Source organism: Lacerta agilis, chromosome 10, assembly GCF_009819535.1.
Source record: "Lacerta agilis isolate rLacAgi1 chromosome 10, rLacAgi1.pri, whole genome shotgun sequence".
NCBI classification, from domain to species: Eukaryota; Metazoa; Chordata; class Lepidosauria; order Squamata; family Lacertidae; genus Lacerta; species Lacerta agilis.
The window spans coordinates 38,082,172-38,099,393 of record NC_046321.1 but is presented as its reverse complement, the minus strand read 5'-3'; the positions used below and the strand labels follow the sequence as shown (position 1 = coordinate 38,099,393).

The 17,222-nt window shown below is 40.0% G+C and overlaps 1 protein-coding gene across 1 annotated transcript in view; it reads left to right on the top strand.

Moving 5' to 3' along the window:
• Positions 1–17,222, top strand: part of TMTC2 (transmembrane O-mannosyltransferase targeting cadherins 2) — a 182,071-nt gene that overhangs the window by 103,882 nt on the left and 60,967 nt on the right. The window contains exons 3-4 of the mRNA XM_033163126.1: positions 1,139–1,967; positions 12,604–12,718. Coding sequence (XP_033019017.1) covers positions 1,139–1,967; positions 12,604–12,718 — 944 coding nt within the window. The remainder of the gene's footprint in view (positions 1–1,138; positions 1,968–12,603; positions 12,719–17,222) is intronic.

The window sequence follows — 17,222 nt, the reverse complement described above, 5'->3', positions numbered from 1 at the left end:
AGTCTTCATTTAAGAATCTTGGGAGACAAGCAGAAATTCTTAAGTATGGTGTATTTATGCATGCTTTGTGGCTCATAACATTGTCTTGTGTTATGGTTGGCATGCTGGAGATTATTAGGAAGGCTTCCAATGTAAAACTATGGAAAGCTCAGTGAACACCTAAGCAATATGTAAGCACTGAAGGTGATAAGGGGAGGGGGGGGATGCCAAAGGAATTTCTGCAATTTCAGATGCCAGAAAAATCACACGCAGAAACCAAATAATGACCATGATATACAGCATGAATATGATGAGCAGTTCAAGCAAATGTCAAGCTATTACTGCTTACCATAAATAAACTAAAGGCATGCTTTAAAGTGCACTTGTTGTAGCTAGTTTGTTCATGTCTTTGACCCTTGGACCCCACATAGCAGCTCAGTATAGCTGAAATTGCTATTTTGAATGGTGCTCCAGATCGTCCCTGGAGGGAAAAAGAAATGGAAGAGAGAGAGAGAGAGAGAGAGAGAGAGAGAGAGAGAGAGAGAGAGAGAGAGAGCACTATGGGGAGGATTCTGGAGAGAAACAATTTTACCTGTCCTTTGGGGGGGGAAAGTGGAAAGTGTATTTGATGTCCAGGCCAAAGCAGAGACTGGCATTAATGAATGGGAAAGGAGCGACAGATTTTCAGTATGCTGATTGCAACTGTATTATTACAAGTGTGAGTTTAGATTGCCGCTTGTGCAATTGAAATTCTGGTAGCTTCTTTGTGTAAAGCAAAAAGCAGATTAAGCAAAGTGTGATGAAATCACATGGCCGTCTCATGCACGTGCCTGACGCTCACATGCAGAATCAAATCATGCAAGTGGCCTAATTGCGCGCGCACACACACACACACACCCCGCAAACAAGGTGGGAAATTTGCAGGATAAGACAGTATTTCTATTTTTATAACAGTGTAGCTTCTGGCTTACAACAAAAACCTTAGTGATGGACAAGCAATTCTATAAAAGCATTTAGACATAATATATTGTACTGGAAAAGCTTGTAGGACTGTACAGTTCTTTAGGGAAGGTTTTTAAAAGCTCACAGCAGCAACTTCAGAATCCCCAAAACCAAAATATGAATGTAATTTTATTTATTGTTCTTTTTTCCCTTTCAGCGGAAGAATTTACCCCTTCTTTTGAGCATTGGTTTATTGATCTTCTGGGGAGCTTTGCTACTAGGTCTTCGCTTTTATTGGATGGGGAACAAACCTCCCAGCTTTTCCAACTCTGACAACCCAGCAGCTGACTCGGAGAGTTTTCTAACACGAACCTTGACCTTTTTTTATCTGCCAACCAAAAATCTTTGGCTATTGCTGTGCCCGGACACTCTTAGCTTTGATTGGTCCATGGATGCTGTGCCTCTTCTCAAAACAGTCAGTGACTGGAGGAACCTACACACAGTGGCCTTTTACGCTGGACTTCTCCTCCTTGCTTACACCGGTTTGAAAAGCTCCAGCAAAGAGAGAGAATGCAATGGGAAAAACGTAACAAATGGCAAGCAGAACACCAATGGCCATAACTGCCTATCAGAAATGGAGTATAAAAGCTTGGAGTTGAAGCCCAGCTTTGTATCTAAAGAAGAAAACGGCATTAACAAACACTTGCCGCAGAGACCGCAACTCCCCTCAACTGAGAATATTGTAGTTCTGTCTCTGTCCTTATTAATTGTGCCCTTTATTCCGGCCACAAACTTTTTTTTCTATGTAGGCTTTGTGATAGCAGAGCGTGTCTTGTATATACCTAGTATGGGCTTCTGCCTGCTGATCACTGTGGGCACCAGGGCCCTCTACATCAAAGCCCAAAAGCGTTTTCTGAAGAACTTGTTTTTTTTTGCCACTGCTGCATTAATATTTTTCTATGGACTCAAGACTTTTGTCAGGAATGGGGACTGGCAGAATGAAGAGATGCTGTATAAGTCAGGGATAAAAGTAAATCCAGCTAAAGGTAATGTTCTCTATTTTGTTTTGTTAAAAAAAGAATTCACTGTCTATAATTGTTTTCTCTTTCTGGATTGAACACTTACGATATGGATCCTAGGTAAAGGTAAAGGTAAAGGGACCACTGACCATTAGGTCCAGTCGCGGGTGACTCTGGGGTTGTGGCGCTCATCTCACTTTACTGGCCGAGGGAGCCGGCGTACAGCTTCCGGGTCATGTGGCCAGCATGACTAAGCCGCTTCTGGTGAACCAGAGCAGCGCACGGAAACACCGTTTACCTTGCCGCCAGAGTGGTCCCTATTTATCTACTTGCACTTTGATGTGCTTTCGAACTGCTAGGTGAGCAGGAGCAGGGACAGAGCAACGGGAGCTCACCACGTCGCGGGGATTCGAACTGCCAACCTTCTGATCGGCAAGCCCTGGGCTCAGTGGTTTAGACCACAGTGCCACCCACATCCCATGGATCATACATGTGCATTTATGAACAGTTTAAATACACTAGTTGCAGGGGTCAGCAAACTTTTTCAGCACGGAGCTGGTCCACTGTCCCTCAGACTAGACTATATTTTGAAAAAAAAATATGAACAAATTCCTATGCCCCACAAATAAGTCAGAGATGCATTTTAAATAAAAGGACACATTCTACTCCGTCCAAGGGCCGGATTTGGAAGGTGATTGGTCTGGATCCGGCCCCCAGGCCTTAGTTTGCCTACCCATGCACTAGTGTATAGTAGTATACCATACAAATAGTACAGTCGTATAGAATATAAATTTGTTTTGATTCCATATTAAGAGGAATCATTTAGCATGCAGTAAAAACAGCCACAAAAAGGTTTTGTAAACATTTCACATATCTAACAAACTATGCTATAATGAATTGTTACTTAATAAGCAATACAGACAGCCCCCAGTTTATGAACTTACAATATGCGTACGGCCGTGTATACGTGCATTGCACCGAACATGGAAGTGACCCAGAAACATAAAAAAGAAATCACTGAAACATCACTAAAAGGGCGGGGTGGGGCGGGGCGGGTGGGATACGGTTGGGCAGAACGGGGGCAGAACAGGGTGTGTGCAGGCATTTTCAATGGGTTTTGATTGTATGTGATTTCACTGATGCACAGGGTTCCTTGGAACATAACCCCCATGTAACCCCCTGCCTGTACAAACATGTTTTAACTTTGTCCCGGATTCAGATATTTGAATCTACTTCCACAAGCGAAGAAAAGTTTGGTAATTAGTGGGGTGTCTAAAACCTGTGGATCAGATCAACTTTCCCCCTTTTTCTTGTTTTCCTTTGGTTATGGCCAAAAACCTGAAACTTGAAAAAGACAGCTGGCACAGAAATTTAATGTTAGTGGTACTGTCCTTTTGACATTTATAATGAAACATCAGTATTGGTTACATAAACAGTGTGATTTATTCTGAGCTTCCCTGATGAAAATGGCATTTTCCAGGTATTTGAAATGTTAGGAAAATCTAACCTGTTAATAGCTGCGTATCTGAATGAACAGCCTGTCTTTGTTTCACATGGTGTGTGGCCGCAGCAGTGCACCTGGGAAATTTAGGTTGGATTTAAGCAAATTCAAAATGGCTTGTATGTAAGAAACAGTATTATTTTCAAGCATACTGCAAGTCTTGGATGTGCTGATTGCCATTTGTAGCGAAGCAAGCTATGTTTAGCAATAAAGTTTTATAAATTGCAGCTTAAAAATGCAGACTAGGGGTGGGGAAATGGGTGCTGAGGTGCATAGTGGTATTATCCTGTTGTAAATAACGGTCCAGTATTTCAGAAACAAATGGGTGGGAAGCAAAGGTTGCCTTCCTTTGATGGGGAGAGGCTTTCTGTTAGAACCTTTGGGTTCAACCCATAAAGTTTATCCCCTTTAGAAGAACTTCAGACCTCTGTAACATTAGTTGTCTGGCAACATTACTCATCACATTTGATAGCATCATAAAATTATCTGGCACTTCTGAAACTACAGTTACATAGCAAAATATGAGACAGATCAGATTCAATGATGTTCATAGAGGCTACCAAAACTTGGAAAAATTATCTTCTCTTCAGCTCTTTCATATTCCTAGTCATACTTCTTCATATCTATTTTCTTGTGGTTCCATTATTATAGCAGTGGAAAGAGCAGGTATCTTATATGATGTACATGGAAGAATATGGTTCCTGCTGGTGTATACAGACACAGCAACACAACAGTATGCTTTTCATGTCCATAAGGGAATTCAGACTATTGTGAACGTAGCACTCAATTCTGAACAGTTTTTATGCAGAAGCAGGATCAGAGTAAGTGTGCTTCCTATTTATTTATTATTTACACTGCTTCCTCACTACTCTTCACCCAAAGCTCTCAGAGAAGTTTACAGTGAATAAAATAATAACATAACTTTGTGTGAGTGCTGCTTTCTCATTTGCGTTGCCTTCATTTGCAGTTCTAGCGTAGGGTCTGAAGCAGAAATGTACATTATTCTCATGAAGTGAAATGCCTGAGCTGTACCTGCATCTTATGCGAATGCATTTTGTTTCTGGAGAAATTGGCAAGTTTCTACTTCAAATATTCCTTCAGAAGCAAAAAAGAAAGGAGAACAAACATAATTTGTGCATCATTTTGTGCATCAAGCTGTTTGCTTGCTCATGCGTAATGTACATATATGTGCCGGACAGGACCCTTGATAAATGAATCAGTTTTGAGAAGATGGGAGAGAAAACAGATTGGCATTTCCTTTCCTTTATGTTTTGATAGTAATATCAGATTTATATTTTCTGGGCCGTAGGGGTAGGTAGTTATCTCTTGTTTTTTCTGTAAGAAAAAAAACAAAAACAAAAGATTTAACAAAAAAAAAATATCTTCCCATACTAGCTGCCCAGCCTAGCAATTGATACTTCTTGGAGAAAAGGTGGGATATATATGTAATCATAGATAAATGCGATGCTTGTTCCCCGCTCAATCAAACAGAGAAATCCAGCCAGTAAATAATTTGTTGACAAGTAATGCACAACTAACATGACTCTTAAGTGAAATGGCACTAACCTGATGCCATCCAGATGTTTTTCTGTATTACAGCTCCTATTACCCAGGATTCATTGTGGGATTCCATCACTGTTTAAAGTGGTATGATGCTGCTTTAAATGTATAGTGCAGATGAGACCTGCAATACTAAGTGCAGAGAGTAACCCGAATTCTTAAGATTCTCACTAATCCGATCGACAGTGCAGGCAGAGCACCATTTCATATTTATGTAGTTCGTGAGCAAAGTGAAAATGAGCTACTCCAAAATGCATAACACACAGTTTTGCTCACTTTCGGGGAAGGAAAGGATACCCAAGAGTACCAGCTGAAAGGAATGTTGTACTGCTGCCTAAAATTCTCATATGCAAAGGCCAGTCTGTTTGACCCCAAGTTGGCAGGGAATCTGCCAGTCATTAACTGAGGGGAAGCTGCAGAGCAAAGACTGAGAAGATCATCTCTGTATCTCTTGTAATGTCTGCCCATTTGCTTTTCTGATATACTCAGGGTTGGTGGGTGGGTGGGTGTTGGTTGGTTAATGTTATATTTAAATAACTCCAAACTAGTTGAGCCATGCTGCTTAATAGTGGCTTTCTTTGTTTTTGTTTTTAAAAGGATCAGGAGAAGAGTGGCTGTGGTTAATTAAGGTGAAATCTTTCTTAAGTAAAATTATTAGTAATAGTAATAGTAATTGTATTGTTTATACTCCACCCATCTGGCTGGGTTTCCCTGCCTTCAAATTTCTTTTGAACATTTGAACAATGGTTTGCAGTTGATCTTAAGAGCTTAAGTTCAGACTTAATTGGCATAAATTAATATAGGGTTGTGGATTGTATTGGCTGTACACACCCCTAAATTTCATTGTTTGTCTTATTTTGGACTGATATCTTACATCCTATAGGAAAGCAAATTCTAAACACTTGGCTAGGGCTCCACTTGCTTCTCCTGGGAAAACCATTTTTATTTACATACATACATCAGCTGTCATTTGCACAGCAAGACCTGTGCACAGCTTATGCTGTGATGTTATAATGATATACTGTATTCTAATTGCTTTTTTCCTGGTGTAGTAAGTTGTAGGATCAGGCCATTGGTTCCAATTAAATAAACACATTCTAGTCTCTTTGGCCAGGGTGCTCTCAAATGCCTCTCAGATTTTGAAATACATTTTGTCAACACCTTCATGTCCTTTTGTGCATATCATATATGAACCAATGAATCTAGGAAGAAATCATAGGGATCATCCAATACATTTTGGTGTCAACTCTATAAGCTGCATTTGATTGAAGAAAGCTGTTATAACCACATCGTCAAAAGTTCTTGTAAAATCTATTTTCGTATTACTAAAATGAATTTCAGACTTGTGGAACAATTGACTAGTGTATACCAACTCCCATTGGTAGTGATTCCTAAATTCTTGAAATAAATTGAACAGTGACATTGAACAAACTATATTCATGTCATAAGATATCCTTTTTTTGCTAATGCAAAAAAAGGATACCTTATGGACGTTATAAGAAATATTGGTTGTCAGACTTGAGCTAGCATGAGCAATTGCAGATATTTGCTTGTATGTAGAATGAATGCATAAAACAGATTAATTTTGAAAGGTGAGCTTGTAGAAAACATTTATTTATTAAGAAATGAGTTATAAGAGCATTTATTTTGGTGAGTTAAAACCTTGGCTTGCAGTAACAGAATTAATCTAAAAGATGCTGACAGATTTCTCATATTACATAAAATTCCAGACGCAGATAAAATTAAAGTGTATTTCGGAAAAGTGTATACAATTTTATAGCTTTTGCTTTGCAGGGCACAAGATATTCCAAGGGCTTTGTTTCCTGAGCACCTAGAAATAATTATGCTTTCAACTAGGTTTTTAAAAAATGTTTCCTACACTTGATGCTGTAGGAACTCAGAATGCTGAACAGTACATTCCAGAAGGCCAGAGCAACACAAATGCCTAATATGTACATGAATATATTGTGGGATTAACAGTTCACTGTGCAAATTTGAAATGATGATTCGGCTCTGCCCTGATCCCCTCACCCCACCCCAGGAGATTTTGCAACTTGAAGGCAGTGAATTCAGGCTCACACAATGACATCCTGGCTTTTGAGGCACCTCCCCATGCCGATTTATTGAAAATTACTTTGCGAAGTGCAGGTACTTCTTCAGTGCGTCACAGAAGTGTTGATGATTATTAATATCAGTCAAGTGCTCAAGGGAAGATAAGAGGTTTTCAAGTACTTTGACAGAGAACAGAAGCAACTGATGTGATTCACCTTGAAAACTATCTACAATATTAGACTGTTTTTCGTTTGGAGGAGCTTCAGACGTGAGAAAAGAGATGCTTTAGCTGCTGGTTTCAGGGGAATTGACACAAACCTTAATGAAAGTAGCGGATGTTGCAGTGCAACTGAACCTATTTGATGTGTGTTGTACATCTTTATTTATGTTTTGCCACTGTAATTTATAGCATGCTATGAAAAGGTGTTTAGGAAAAGGTGGTGCAGGATGATGTATAACAGCACCAAACCTAATCTGTCATGGTCTAGGAATTGGATGCCCATAAAAGTTTAATAACAAACAAAAAGATGAGATTTAGTGGTCATATTGGATTTATTTCTAATCTTCTAAAACTTATAGGTGAATGGTGCTCATCAAAACTGTTCAGCTGAGAGCCCCTTCATATTGAAAAGTCTCTGCCCCAGTGACAGAATAAGCTGTTCCCCTGGCTATTGCATTTAGTGCTTCTGGTTTTGGCTGGTACCCTTAGTAGATATCTGTATAATAGGCAGCCACAGGGTTCCATCTTGTTCCCAGTGCTGCATATATGAAGCCACTGGGAAATGCCATTAGGAGATTCAGGGTGAAGTAACACCAGTGTTATCAGATATGTAGAATGTTGGTGTGTCAATGTCAATCTGTTTTTGAACTTATCACTGATTTTGCCTTGTTTCTGAATGTTTCAAGTAGTTGCTTGTAACTGTTTATAATTTTTGGCTGATAATTTAATCTCTTGAAACCAGTCAGTATTTAATTTTAATAAATAAATAAACCATTTTGGTTTTTAAACATGGGTTGGCTAGAGTTTGTTGTAACCAAGAAACAATGGCAGTGGAAGTGCCCTCCTGGCCATTGTAATGTGGCAATCAGGCCATAGGTGACTGCCATGATTCTCTTCAGAATTTGGACAAAAGCCTGGTCCAGACTTGGTGCCCAAACCATCACTGGCAGAGGAAGAGGAGTGCGAGTGGAGCACACTGCCCCTGGCAGTGCGATCCTGGTAGGGTGCCATCACGGCTGCCCCCCAGCCCACACGGGGCGCCCCTGCAGGCAGTGTGCCCCGCCCCAGGACATACGCTATGCCCCTCCGGGCAGCACACCCCACCCCCGGGCGGCACACCAGCCCTGCCCCTGCCTGCTCTCCGCCCCCCCCCATGCCAGAGCATGAAGCTCCACCACTGCAAACCATTTGTGTTGGAGGTGGTGGTGGGAGACATAAAGGGAGCGCATGCTTTGCTTTCAAATCATAATTGGAAACTGTGGTTTGAGTTGAGTTTCCAAGTTTGGGTTGGAAACAAACTGTTGTTTCTGAAAAAACCATTGTTTGCCCAGTTTGGAAAACTGTGGTTTGCTCACACTAGAAAAAAAGAAAAAGGAGAGAACAGAGTTTGTATGGGTAGGAAAGCTTGAAGCCCATGATTTCTCTGTGACCTCTGAACTAGGTCTACTGACATTTGTTCTGAAATCAAATTTCAGTTTTCCTTTAATATACTACAGTGTTTCGTGGTTATGTATGAAGTCAATTTTGAGGTAACTATGCTGCAGCTAAGTGTTCACTCTGAACAAAAATGAATTGAAAAGGAGCCAAGGCAGTAAAGACAGCTTCTGCAGACAATGGAAATAAAGAATTTTAAAGAGAAAGACTTGAACTGTTCCAGCCTTTAGATGGTCAGTGAATATGAAACAAGAGCCAAAACTGTTCTCTAATGCTGGAGGCATGTTTTCATAAATGGAAGTATTTTAAAGAGGAAATTTGCTTTGTCACAGAGGTATTTGTATTATTTTAAACTTGCTAATTTATGGCAACCATAGAGTTAGTGCTGAGTGATATAGGAAGAACATAAGGAATAAAACCCAGCAATATTATAACCCTAAAGCACACATTAATAACTATATCACCAAGACCTAAACGTTTTAGAGCTTGTCTTGCTTAGTATGCATTTCCTTCCATCAAATGAAGAAAACTTAGAATCCGATACTGTGGTTTAATTAGCTGAGCACCTTTGGAAGTGGTTTCATCAGTGTCTTCTTTAGGCAGTCATGCAGATTGGGCATTTGTTGTGTTTGTCCCTGTTTAAGGTAAATGCATCTGTATCACAGGGACAAGTACCACCATCTCCTGCCGTGTCATAATTCAACTCCACCCAGTATTCCATTTCTCAACCCCAAGAGGAAAGTGTGTTTGTGAGCATTACAGAGGAAATCCAACAATGCTCATAACATATATTTTTTTAACGTTTCTTTCCCAATGTGTATTACGTACACACATAGCTCCCATTCCTGTAATCCAGAGAGTGGGGAGCCTATTGCTCTCCAGATGCTGTTGGATTCCAGTTTCCAGACCCATTCCCATTGCTGTCTGGAGGTGATGAAAAATGGGAGCAACATCTGGAAGGCCACAGGTTCCCCATCCTGCCTATAGTCTCATCCTCATTGTACATTTTGACTTAGATTTGGAACCCATTGACTATAATTTAGTTTTGGCCACTTGTTGAGTGCATATAGTGAAAGCTACTATTTCACATGTCTGGGCTTGCCAGATTTGATGTGTCTCAGATACAATCAAATATTACAATCCACTATTTAGCAAAAGCAATGAATAAGGTCTCAAAACGTTGCCAAATTACTCATTCCAAAGAGACATAAAAAGTCTTCATTTTTCAGTACATCACATATTCTCTTGCCTAAACATAATGTGCTAATTAGGATGTTATTGCCATGTCCCATTTTTTGAAAAACCATTCAGATAAAATGAAGGGGGGAAATTCATTTCCTCCAATAGAGTGAAATTGACATCTTAGTGACTATCTCCACATTTTCTCCACATCCAAATATTTCAAAAGTACATTTATTGAGTGTTTTGAGTACTCTGAGATGTGTACATTGACAGAAATCTATTGTAGTTCTTACACCTATTGCCTGGGATCCAAACAGCTACCTTAGGCAAGCTCAAGGCATTGCTTATGGCCAGTGGGATTTCCCTCTTTCAACAGCAGATTCCCAGGCTGTATTGGAAACAGTGGTTGAAAATGTAAGTTTCAAAAACAGCTTGACACTTCTCATGAGGGCCTGCCATTCACAAAACAGAAGACCAAATGCCCCCTTCAGGTATTTGAAGCCAATCGTGCTGTTCTTTCAATCTTAAACATTTTAGATAATGCTGCAGTTGTGTTTGTTTAATTTTATTGTGTATATGGTATCATAGGCAGCACACTTTCCCATGTAGTTTTGGTTGTGAAGTCTTTCTTTTTCATTTAAATGCATTAATGAAAGGAACAGCAGTCACAAAATTGGAAGACGCCTGCTTCTTGGGAGAAAAGCAATGACAAACCTAGACAGCTTCTTAAAAAGCAGAGACATCACCTTGCTGACAAAGGTCCGTATAGTTAAAGCTATGGTTTTCCCAGTAGTAATGTACGGAAGTGAGAGCTGGACCATAAAGAAGGCTGATCACCGAAGAATTGATGCTTTTGAATTATGGTGCTGGAGGAGACTCTTGAGAGTCCCATGGACTGCAAGAAGATCAAACCTAGCCATTCTTAAGGAAATCAGCCCTGAGTGCTCTCTGGAAGGACAGATCCTGAAGCTGAGGCTCCAATACTTTGGCCACCTCATGAGAAGAGAAGACTCTCTGGAAAAGACCCTGATGTTAGGAAAGGTGGAGGGCACAAGGAGAAGGGGATGAAAGAGGATGAGATGGTTAGACTGTGTTCTCGAAGCTACCAACATGTGTCTGACCAAACTGCGGGAGGCAGTGGAAGACAGGAGTGCCTGGTGTGCCCTGTCAATGGGGTCATAAAGTGTTGGACATGACTAAACAACTAAACAACAACAACAACAATGAAAGGAAATATGAAATACTTCTGTGGTCTAAAGACGCTTGTTCCATACTTGCATCTTAACATTTTTAATTTGCAGTATAGCATGTTTGTGATACATGTGAGTGTATCTATTGTCCATTATTTAATACTGCCTCTGCCAGCCAGTTACTAGCCTAGTGCTCTTAAGACTTTGATGCACCTGCCTGACTTGGAGGATATAAATGTTGGAGCTGAACTACAGTATATGAAAAAATAAATAATAAAATTCCTTCCAATAGCACCTTAGAGACCTTATATATAGTGAGCGAGTGGGGAGGGGTATTACTCAGAAGGGTGGTGGGAATGGGTGATTGGCTGATAGGTGTGGAAAACCTGTTGATGACTGTTAATGACTGCAATACCCACTAGATATAAGGGTCTGGTGACTTCCGTTTCAGTGTATCTGAAGAAGTGTGTATGCACACGAAAGCTCATACCAAGAACAAACTTAGTTGGTCTCTAAGGTGCTACTGGAAGAATTTTTTTTATTTTTTATTTTGTTTTGACTATGGCAGACCAACACGGCTACCTACCTATTACAGTATACGAAGCTACACAGAATGTTGAGAGTTATCCATACTTTGCTTCAGTTAGTCTAAAAATACTGTATATAGGAAAATGATGCAGAGAATATTGCATTCTGTAAAGGAGAATCTCTTGGTTTTGACCAAGCCATGGATATCCCTATAATTCCCCTCCCTCTGTCTTCTATTTCTTTATTTCCTAGGGACTTGGCCAGAATCAATAATGTTCTTGTTTTCTGTTGCCCAGATCCGATAGCTTGAACTTTCCCATTTCACACCGTAACACAAATGTTGTAGGGACATCTATACACTTGTTCACAAATCTATGTTTCACTTGTCTATTCTTGCATACCAGTGTACTTCAGTTGTTCACATGGTAATGCTCCCTGATCCATCTACTTGTCTATTGATTTCAAGCATGCCTATGATACGGTAATTGCTTTTATGTCCCATTGAAATCCTGATTGCTTATGTCCTGCCTCTGAAGGTGAGCTTTGCTGAATGGAAGTCATTTACAAATAAAACAGTATAAAAGTGCCCATGCTACAAAGCTGATGCTCCTGAAGTGTGCTACCTCAAGGGGGAATTTCCTCTTGTGTTATCCGAGTCCTGTGCAGCCTGCATGATACAATTGCTGTGCCTCACTTGTTTGTTTCCTCTCAACTTTCAGCATTCCAGTGTTGCTTCTGATCCTACCAACAGATGACTTTCCCCCCAATATATATGCACTCTGGGGATTAAACTGTAGAGCATGCATATTGTTGTTGCTAATAGAAGAAACAATGCAGTGTAATAAAAAGAGGGGATGTTTTCTTCTCCAGGTTGGAGAAAAGAAAAGAGAGTTGTGTGGGTTTTTCTCCCTTAGGTCCTTCTTGATCTTCAGGTACTACATTCCATATAATTGGATTGTGTCTCTCTCTGAATACTGCTTTTTTCCCTCTTGGCAGCATGGGGTAACCTTGGAAATGTTCTGAAGAGTCAGAGCAAGATTTCTGAAGCTGAAAGCGCCTATAGAAATGCCTTGTACTACCGCAGCAACATGGCTGATATGCTTTATAATTTGTAAGTATGCATGGCTTTCCTTATGCTATTTTCATCTGCAAAGCCTGGTTGTGAATGAGGCCATTTATATGGCTTCTGGAAATGGAGATGATATTTAGCTGTTGTTTTTTTCTGCCTCTGCCCCCTTGCCCTTTCATTCATCATACTTCAAACTCAGATAGACAGGGTTCCTTCTGTTCTCCACATTTATCAGATCATCATGCATTTCAACTCTGTTCTGCGGTGAGTAGTAGAAGTTGATTTCCCTAAAGATCTGGTGTGCTGCTGTGTCTCTGAATAGGCCCTTGCCTGTGTCCCAGCCCCTCCCCAACAAAGACACCGTTCACTAGTATTTCTCAGCATGCCCAAAAATACTGAAGCAGTGCAACTTTGCCTGTCAGCTTGAGTTAGGGAATCAACAATTATAGCCATTTCTCTTTGACACCCATCCTCCATGTTCTGGGGATCTCCTGTTTAGACCACTGTGTTGCAATCTGCATGGAGCTATCTTTAGAAAATGACTTGGAAGTTCAAGGTTAATGCAGTATTCCTGTAGCGAGCCTTCTAACAGTGGAGGAATTCAGAGAGAATACAATACCATATTTAGTTCATCTGAAATACTTGCCTATATAGTACTCCCAAGCCCAATTTTATCCTACTAGTGCTTAACTTTAAAGCCCAAAATGGCCTGGATCAGAGTCATGTTTCCCACAAATACATTTGTACTAAAAGTGGTTCACAGAACCTTTGGGAATACATTCCTCCATCATTTATCCCTGCTGTGTGATATCTGTTGGGAATCTCCTGTTCTGCATTCTATAAGCTGCAAAGTGAAGTTGTTGAGGTTAAGGAGAGTTTTCTCCCTTGTCACTCCGATATGATGAAATTCATTCCTGAAAGAACCTGTCAACCTCTTTAATCAGTTTGTGTTATGTGAAGACTTTTTGAAGGCATCTTTGAGTACCTCGGATAGGAAAGCTATTGGTAAACTTACTTTCATTCAGAGCAGACCCATTGGAATTAATGGACCTAACTTAGTCATGATCATTCATTTCAATAGGACTATTCTGAGTAAAAGTTTGTAAACAATGTGTGTGGTGTGTGCAGTGCTATATATATTGGTGCTAGGATTATTTATAATCACTGCAGCCTTAACTAGCGAGATACAGCCAGCCCCCTAGTCTGCCTTGCCTGTCTCAAAAAGTTACCACTTGCTTAGTCAGGCCACTTAAATTGTACCATATGGCACCTTCCTATCTTCTTTGTTGTGGTACATATGAATTAATGTGAAAAGAAATTAGAATACAGCTTTACAATATACCTTTCTCCATAGCAACCAATTCTTTACAAAAAAAATGTTTGGCGGTAATGTGTAATTGATAAATTAATCTTCATTACAACACCTGTTTAGGTATTGGAAGTTCATTTTCTAATATGCTGTAGAGATCAAGAAATGTGTAATGAAGAGTAAATTTTGCAAATAAAAAGCATAAGACCAAACATGAACATTTCTAAAAGCAGGCTTACTGAAGCAATTGTTTGTGCTCTCTTTTCTGAAGCCAGGCATAATGCAGAATTGCAAGAAGAACTGTAATGATGCGTGAATGTTTGCCTTCTTCAGTGTAGAAGTACAGCGCACACACACACACACACACACACACACGTACGTTGTGGTCTTCATATCTTCCAATGAAGATAACATTACTTCCATCTACTGCCCACAACAGTAATCATGATTTCACTCCTATGTAATGTCTGTTAGTTTCCATCTATGTATATTCACTGAGAAGCCTGTACATATGCCAGCCTCCAGATGCATTAACCCATTTGAATATACTGATTTGGTCACGAATGCTACATTTTGGTGGTATTGTTTTTATGGCGCTTTATATATGTATATGTATATATATATATATATATATATATATATATATATATATATATATATATGCATATAGAATGTGACATGGTCATTAGCATTCTGACCATTATCAAATTGTTATAAATTGCACTGAATTGTTGTTGTTGCTTCTGCTGCTTCTGCTGTTTGGTAATTGATGGACAGAAGATAAATCTTTTAAATAAAATATTTTTGGGGGGAATTTGGTTATACTGAACCCAGTCTTGCTGTATCAGTTGAATCTGTCAACTGATACCTTCAAATTTCAGTGTGTTTTTAATTGCTTCCCCTTCCTAAATTCATTCCAAGTACATATTTCTCAGAGCATTAGCTAAATTGTCTTATACTGAATGAACCCTTGTTTTCTACCAACACTTCCAGAGATTTATAGATGGTGAGTTACTACCTACCTTCAAGTCCTTTGGCTGATGTTAGAGGATGGCTAAACCCCGAATTCTTTGCCAAATGCCATTTATGCAGGAATCAATGATTTTCAGCTTAATCTGCCATTTCACTTTTATAAATCTCCTCTACAGAGATTTATGACAGTGCCCCTCATTTGTTATCTTGGCAAGTGCTGTTAAGATATGCCTATCTCTTCAGTATCTCTTTTTGAAAAGACAGAAGAGAAGTGGCTCTGTACAATATATGAATCCTGCATATTTGCGACTGGATCCAGGAATTAAGAGGTGAAACACAAGTGATGGGTTGAACTACGACCACATTTTATTTAAACTACATATGCATGGGGAAATGAGAAGAGTGGGGAAAGCGATCTTCAACTTCAGCTTTTGGTGAACCAAATCTTGCCCATTCTAAGGGGCAGGACAAGGCATTCTCCCTCCCAGGCCCCAAAACTCTGCGCAGGTGCACAGATAAGCCTTAAGAATGCCCTGTATCCAGACCAAGGGCCTCATAGCCCAGAGAGTGCTGAAGTGTGCTCACCTGTTAGGTTAGCTAACCTTAACCTTTCCCCACACTTCCCTGCCAGCTTAACCATCAAATCATATTGACCATATCAACCTATTGAACAGCACCAACTCCTAAACACCAATCTTCTCTGAATTCAGTAGGCAAAGAAAGAAAGAAAAAACTCTGCTGCTCCAAATGTGCAGGCAAGCAAGAAATTCCTATGCAGCCCTGAAACAACTGGCAGACCTATATTAAAACAGAAGGGGGGTGTGGGGGAGAGATGTGTAGAATGGCCTAGACTAGAGAGTCCCTTAGGGGTGTGACCAAGGCTACTAAACTTCGCCCCTCCCCCAACATTGGTGCTGGCATGTGTGTGCATGCCGAGTAACCTTGTCTCCCATCTTCCAGGGTTGTGTGCAACAATGTTCCTAGATGTAGCATTCCACAACCGGTGGAAGCAAACTTCTCTTAGCCTTGATGTGCCTGTGGCCAGTTAATAATATCACAGCAAGACCTTTTACTTTTAATAATTTTTTAAAAAAATGTATTTGCATCTTCAGAGGCTGAAGATGCTCTTTGGCATTCCTGAGCCAAGTTTTATGGGCTCTACAATTTACCTTGTGTAAATTACACTTCCATTGTTTTTAAAGGATTTGTTTTTAATAACATCAGCTCTCGGTCTCACTCTGTCTTCATTTGTGTCCTGGGGCAACTGGCTGTTTCCAAAGGTGCAACAGAAACCTTTGGTTTATAAAAACAATAGTAGAATTGCCATGGGCAATAGTTAGCTGGCAAGCTGCCACAGGAAAAAGGAAACAGGTCTTGCTAATATATGTAACTTCAGTGTGTATGTTTATCAGGAACTACATAAACTAAATCTTCAGGGAAAATTGTGGACACACTTCATGAAATTAAGATTTTAAATTCTGTTGTGTCTGACTTGCCTTCCATCTTAGTGAGTAATGTGCAGCCAAAGGTATCATTGAGTTTTCTACTACAGCAGCTTGCACACAATGAATGGGCAAGGCAATTTTGAAACGAAATACAATTTTCAAGTGTAGCCAGGTGAGTGGGTTCAGGAAAAAGTTTCAGTAAACTTCCTGCTGTGTGTGCAGTGCTTCCCTGCATAGTCATGTAACTTGTGCAAAGTGGCCACCTTAATGCTAGAAGATGATACACTTCTCAGTTTGGAATGCTCTGGCAAGTAGCTGTGCCTCAATTTTCTAAATTTGTATACGCACTATTTGTTTCCCTACAAACTGTATATTCTGAACTGGAAACTCAAAGTGCATGGTTGTACCAAGCTGCAAACCAAGCATATTTTTTTCAGATATCTAGCCATGAGGATCTGTCACAAAATTGACCCTTTGATTTGAAAACAGTCTGAGCCAGCCTGTTAGCTTTGGATTATAATTATTGGCTTATCTACCTCCAGGCTTTTGCAAATTTGGAATATATAGTACTTGGGTTTAATACTACTTTTATAGAAAGAAAAGTGGATGAAAGAGGGAAAATAATCATACCCATATTGTGTTGCGCAGGATACAAAGCAAGCCACAGCAAATTCATCACCGGTGCAAACAAAACACAACCAATCTTTAACCATAGTTAAGGGTTTGGGGGCAGGCATGGGGAAATATATTATCTCCCCCACCCCTGCTCCTTCAAAGCATGATTCCCACCCCCTTCTGCATCCTCCTGCCAGCCTTAACT